The sequence below is a fragment of the Molossus molossus genome, unplaced genomic scaffold, assembly GCF_014108415.1.
Source record: "Molossus molossus isolate mMolMol1 unplaced genomic scaffold, mMolMol1.p scaffold_m16_p_19, whole genome shotgun sequence".
In the NCBI taxonomy this organism is placed as follows: Eukaryota; Metazoa; Chordata; class Mammalia; order Chiroptera; family Molossidae; genus Molossus; species Molossus molossus.
In genome coordinates, this window is record NW_023425354.1 from 14,705,391 (window position 1) to 14,711,928 (window position 6,538).

General features: G+C 60.8%; 1 protein-coding gene across 1 annotated transcript; it reads right to left on the reverse strand.

Annotated features, from left to right (window-relative positions):
• Positions 1-3,704: 3,704 nt before the first annotated feature.
• SPPL2C (signal peptide peptidase like 2C) lies at positions 3,705-5,723 on the reverse strand. Its single transcript, XM_036269976.1, has one exon. It carries the CDS (start codon positions 5,721-5,723, stop codon positions 3,705-3,707), a length of 2,019 nt encoding a protein of 672 aa, XP_036125869.1.
• Positions 5,724-6,538: the final 815 nt, after the last annotated feature.

The window sequence follows — 6,538 nt, forward strand, 5'->3', positions numbered from 1 at the left end:
GGAGGAGGTTGAAGCCGGGAGCTGACCTAGCCGCTGGGCTGGGAGGCTGAAGAGTAGAGTTGTTCTAGTTCTGCTGTCTCAGTGCTGTGTGACGGCGGGCAGGTTCTGACCCTCTCTGGTTTTCCTCTCCTCTTTGTGGATTAGAGCAACTCACAGGTCCTTGCTGTTTCTCAGTGTCTAGGGAATCCAGACTACCAAATTCTTCATTAACCAAATCACCCTCCAAAAAACAACAAAAAACAAGCCTGCGACTATTCTGCTCATGGGGTTCTTGCTGAGATTAAACAAGGCCACAGAGAATTACTGGGCAGCCTGAGCAAAGCACAGCCCCAGGGCTGGGGCTGGGCCACGTGGAGCTTGGGGAGTCTGTTCCTGTCCAGCCTCATCTTAGGTTTCACCTGTCACAGGTCGGGCTCTTCAGGAAGCAGGCACTGAGATGGAGCTCAGAGTGCAAACGGAGAGGGGGAAGCCGGTGAGCGCAGGGGAGCCCTCCGACTGGGGGGCAGGCCTGCCACCGTCTCTGGCAGCCCAGGGGGCTGGGAGCAAAGACTGGATGTGACAGGAGGCGCCGAGGGAGCTGCCTGGTCCTGGTACTGCAATCTGGCTTCAGCATTAGCTGGCCGTCCGTGTCCCCACCTCCCCGAGAGCGACTTGGGCTGGAAAGCTGAGGCAGCCATCCTCCCCGCGGGGGCTCTGAACGCTGTCTCAGTGTCTGCCCCACCCGGACGGCTGTCCTGCCTCTGCATAGGAAGTCCAGGTGTCAGCACCCCCTCCCACAGACACAGGACAGACCTGGGCGGGAAGGGCGGGGTCTGAAGAGAACAGCAGAAAATGTTGGAGCCCTGGTGTACGTGCGTGTGCACAGGTATGTGGGTGTGTTCAGTATATGTATGCTGGGGTGTGAGTGTGTGCAGGGTGTGAAAGTGCATGTGTGTATGTGCATGTATGATGCACTGTGGTTGTGGACACGTTTACCTGTGTACATGGGTGTACATACACATGTGCAGTACCCTGTGATCCTCTGGCATTCAGGGGGAGCTGCCAGTTCTCGGCACCTCTGACTGGGCACCCCCTGGGTTTGGCTAGTCCCTGGGGAGGGGACTGGCAAGGTGAAGCTGAGCCTGAAGCTAAGAGGGCATGGCTCAGGCCGGGGCCGGGGACCCGGGGCCGTCACAGCGCAGCAGCAGCAAGGAAGGACTCGGAATCTGGAGCCCAGGCTCAGCTCCTTGCCCAGTGGTTTCACACTGGCCACACCCCCACGATCCTTCTCCCCATTTTAGAGATAAAATGTTCTCTGAGTGTTTGCGCTGTTGGGTAGAGCAGTGGGGCAGAGTGGTACTTGCCCTCTCCTCCATCTGTGCTGTTCAGAAGTGGGCAGGGCAGACCCTCCCCTGGAGAACCCCCTCTTGGTGGCAGGCACCTCCCCGTGCAGGGAGCTGGAGCCCAGCATCCTCAGAGCCACCCGGCTGCCGGCTTCAGGGAGAGAGGAGTTCCTTTGTCCCCCCAGTCTGGGGGTCAGGGAGCAGGAGAGGCTTGGCTCTGTCCAGCCCTCCCCCGTGGGCCTGGCAGAGGGGTGGAGTCCAGTGACGCAAATTAGCAGTGGGGAGGCTGCCTGGGCTGGGGAAGAGCCAGGGCCTGCGGAGGCCCCTCTGTCCCGGCCAGATGGCCTCTGGCTCCAGAAGGAGGGCTGCCAACCCCTTCGGTCAGGGGCCTGGCCCCGGTTCCTCACACTGCCCTTGTCTAGCCCAAGCCTGCAGGTGCTGTTTGCGGAGGGGACCAGCCAGTGGGGCTTTTGTTAAGATGCCTGTTACCACGGGCCACCTAACTCCCCACCCCCAGTGCCCAACCAGTTCCCTTAGAGTCACATCTCCACACTGACCAAGGCCCTGCAGGAACCCAGGGGGCAGCCTGGGCACCTCACCTCACTGTGTCCCTCCTTCCTCTAGGTTCAAGATAGATTAATTCCTCATTCATTCATTCATTCATTCATTCATTCATTCGTTTCTCCAGCAAACAAAACCAAGCATCTATTCCACACCAGGACTTGTTCTAGGCCCTGGAACTACTCATCTGAACAAGACAGGGCGGTCTCTGCCCTCATGAAGCTGACAGTCGGCTGAAGGAGACAAGAAACTAACGAACAGAGTGTACAGTCACATGCTTGGGACTGAGGGCTAGAAACGGTCATCAGGGAAGGCCTCCTGTGGAGGGGGCTTTCTAGGGGTGGGAGGAGGGCCTAGCGCCAGGGAAAGGAGCCAGCTTGTGTGAGGGCTCTGGGGGGGACGACAGCTGGGTGGGGTCTGCTGCCCTCGCCCTCGTGATAGTGGGGGCGGGAATGCCAGGCGGGAGGGGCGCGGGGCCTGTAGGAGTCGGATTTGATTCGAAAGGCTTTCCTGAAGGGAAACAGTACGCAGTTAACATGCACAGAGCTCGTCCCACGTGCAGGCACGGTGTCAATCACCTTACACAGACAGACACATTCAAACCGCACCGAAAGCCTGTGGTGGGGCCTTGTCACCCCACGTCACAGATGCGTTGACTAAGGCACTGAGAGCTTACGTCATTTGCTCAGTGACGCAGTGCAGGTCAGTAGCAGAGCAGGAATTTCCCGTGGGCAGCTGACTCTCGACCCTAACTACTGTACCACACGCTGCCCCCAGGCTGGGTTCCCTCACCTCCAGCATGGCCTCCTGCAGGAGGCCTTCCCCCAGCCCAGAGTTTGTTCGCTCTGCTGAAGCAACATGTAAACACGCCAGGTGGCCTGAAAAACTGGAATCCTCAAGAGGTCGTCTTGTCCGTGCCCCTGTCTTCAGGTGGACATGGCACTGTAAGCCCCATTGTGAAGATGAGACTCCTGAGACCAGAGGGTTAAGAGACTCGTCTTTTATCCACAGTCAAGGAAGGAAGCATGGGGAATAGATCCATGGCCTCCTAAATTCTCCCGCTCCAGCTCCAACCCTTCTATCCTCGACCTGAAGCCAATTCTCAGGTTGTTTCTTGTGTCTTCCCCTTCCCGCCCATCCCCCACAGCGGCCTCCCTTGTGCCCGGCACAGGGAGATGCACGCGGCAGGTGCACCGTCTGTGCAGAAGCACCTGGGTGTGGCCCTGCTGTCCTGGGTGCGCTGGGCAGGGATGTTTGGCAGAAAGGATGGATGTGAACATGCAGATGCCTGGAGGATGCTGAGGAATGTTCCAGTGAGCCAGGGAGATGGGTTGGGGAATTTGTCTGGAATGGGAAGGGCATCCCAGACAGGGGACAGTATGTGCAAAAAGAGAGGGAGAGGACATGGTGTGATCAAGGAACAGTAATGGTTCAGTTGGACCTGAGCATGAAGCTGGGCAATGAAGCTGGGTGGGGCTGCAGGGACAGGAGGGGCCTGTCCACCAGGCTAAGGGGCTGGCGCTCTGGCTTGGTGGGTGTTGGCGAGGCAGGGAGAGCGGAGGCAAGGCCTGGGAGAAAATCTTGACCTTGCTGAGTAACTTTATGTAAGTTGTGTGCCCTCTGAGCCTGTCTTCCCCGTCTGCACAATTCTGGGCCTTGCATGGACTTCCCATGGCTGCTGCTTTCTTATCATCCTAACAAGCAAAGAGGCTCTGCTGGGTCGGTCTGGAATTTCTTTAATGCCGGTTTCTTTTTGCCACATATGCCTTTGCTTCGCGCTATTCCTTTGACTCTCTGGAGGCACATGTCCCGGGGCCTGGTTCACAAGGGAGCCTGGGTTGACATGCTCTTCTTCACCCTCAAGCTCTTCCTTTTGTACGGCCTCCTCCAGGGCAGGTCAGCGCCCTGGGCCTGGGCCTGGGCCTGGCGCAGCTCTGAGGGTGATGGCGTCTGTGGTGTCAGCTCCTCTGAGGCCCTGGGGGAGGCACGGGGCAGCTCCTCGGGGTCCAGGTTGGCATCACTCCAGCCCTCGGAGCTATCGCTGTAGCCAACCAGACCCGTGGCTTCATCCTCAGGTACGGTGACAATCCTGGCTGTGGCCTCCCCGAGGCCGCTGTCTAAGTCCCCTGACAAGTGGTTGGTGACCCCCTCAGACTTGCTGGCTATGGGGACGTCTACTGTGTCCTCCTGCTTCTGCTTGGAGCCAGCGGAATGGGTGTCACAGAGCCCTGCCACGGGCTGGGTAGGGGTCTTGGCTCTGTCCTGGCCAGTCCAGAAGAGGGTGAGCTCTTGGCGGCAGGCGGCCACGGCCAGGCTAGTGAGCAGGGTGCTGGACACCAGGTAGAGCAGGGCGGGCTGACCCACCTGCGTGAGCACCATGGCGGCGAAAGTGAGCAGCAGACCCGCCGCGTAGGCCGCGGTGCAGGCCGTGAAGTAGACCTGGCCCGAGCGCGTCTGCACATCGAAGCGATGGCAGTAGGCCACCAAGAAGCCTGGGACCACGATGTCACCGAAGCCGAGGATGGTGAAGGGCTGGTCACACAGGGTCAAGGCCGAGAAGCTCAGCTGGGGCACTTTGAGCACCATGGGCAGCCTCTCGTGGCTCAAGGAATCTGCCGGGCCCGAGGCCACCTCCACCATGATGCTCTCACCCGTCCTGGTGAAGAGGGGCGTGACGAAGACAAAGAAGACGTCAAAGGCCAGCAGGGCCAGCAGGAAGCAGGTGCAGTGCTTGAGCCTGGGCAGCCGCACGCGCCGCAGGACGAACAGGCAGTAGGCGATGCCCAGCGCGTCCTGCAGGAGCCACGCCCAGCGGTCCTCGTTGCGGTAGGCGACCCAGAGGACGGTCACCAGCGCGCACAGGCCGGCCAGCAGCAGCAGGGGCAGCTGCAGACGGGCCCGGCGGCCCGGCAGGGACCACTGGTATTGCTGCAGGGGCAGGTGCCGCACCAGGGGGGCCGTGCAGCTGTAGAGGCCGGTGCCCGCGCCCAGGCCGAAGATGGCGATCATGACGTAGACGAAGCAGTCGTAGAAGAAGTAGAGGAGCAGCATGATGCAGCAGGACATGGTGATCACTGCGCCCGTCGTGGCCAGTGTGAAGTCCACGGGGGTGTCCTCGTCGTCTTCCTCCTGGCTCCCCTGGGCGGCCGCTGCTTCCTGCGGATCGAGATCCCCGGGTCCCCCCCCTCCTCGGGCCCGGCGCCGCCGCAGCCGATCGGCCTCGGTTAGGCCGGCCCAGTAGCCGCCCATGGCCACGGTGCCGATGGCCAGGATGAAGATGACCACCATGTTGTAGTCGAGGATGGGCTCTGGGGGCGCGTACAAGGCCACGCGGGCCGTGGAGTCGCCGTGGGTGTGGCTGAGGATGTCGAGCATGTCGGTGTATTGGAGCATGGCCACAGGGATGGTGAGGTCGGGCAGGGGCTGGGGGGGGTCCTGGGCTGCCAGGGTGGTGTCTGAGCACTGTTGGCCGCTGACCCGGCTCACGATGAGCAGCCCGTGGGCACCTCGGCCCTGAGCCAGCCAGCCCTTAGCGTAGAAGCTGCAGTTGCCCCTCATGACCATGGCGGTGGTCTGGCGGAGGGGCCGCTGGCTGGGGGAGCCGGGCGGGGCCTGGTGGGAGGAGTCCTCGCCAGGGCACCAGGGTGCCGAGGTGCCATCGTACAGGCGCAGCAGTGGGGCGTGGCGCAGGTCCCGGGGCAGGGTGACATAGTCTGAGTTGAACAGCACACAGTAGTCCTTGCTCCAGTTCTGTGACACCACGTGGACCACGCCGTACTCCCCCTGGGCCACTGCACTGGCGAGAAGGAGGAGGAGGAGGAGAAAACCCAGGCACGCCATCCTCCTCGGCCACCCAACCTGGCAGGTGCCCCCGGCCCAGTGCCCTCTCCCAGGGGTGGGTGTGGCCCTCTGTCACAGAGCAGCATGGCTCCCATCCCAGAAACCAGGGCCACACCTACCGAGTCATAAAGCTGTGCCACCAGGCTCCAGGACACTGCCTCTGTGTAGAGGGCCATTTGGGTCCCTGCTTTCTGCCCAGCCGCAGGTGGGCTGAGCCAGGTAATTTGAAATCAGATGTAGGACGGTGGGGTGAGGATCTGACAGGATCTGACCAACATTGGCCCCTTACCCGATGGCTGACCCAGGCAGAGGCCTCTCTCTGCACCTGTGCCTTTAGCTGTAAGGAGACGAGGACCTTGGATCAGAGACTTTCCGAGGTCCCGGGAGCCCTGACCCCATGATACTGTGCACTTCTTTTGAGCTCATACTAAGTGCCACATACTTGATCTGTCCTCATGGTGTCCCTGCAAGGAGATGTGACTAGAGGCTGTGAGCCGTCCTTCAAATCCGTGCCCCTTTCTACTGGTGAGTGACCAGAACTTCCCTGCCCGCCCCCCTTGGAGTTAGGGATGGCCACGTGGCCACTTCTGGCCAATGGAATTGAGCAGAAGTAATGTGAGCCCTTCAGAAGCCTGCGCAGAGACCGTGGGCTCCTTGGCCATCGCTTTCCCTCTCTCGTTAGTCAGTCCTGGACAAGTATGGGTCACGGGCTGTGGACAGGAGGACATGTCCTAGGGATGGGAAGAAGAAAGCGGGAGGACTGGGCCCTGGATGTCTGCATGGAGCAGTGGCATTGGATGCTCACCGTGGACGGT

Bases quoted from the DNA above. Each gene is read 5' to 3' on its own strand.
- SPPL2C (XM_036269976.1), bottom strand. From the start codon at position 5,723: ATGGCGTGCCTGGGTTTTCTCCTCCTCCTCCTCCTTCTCGCCAGTGCA.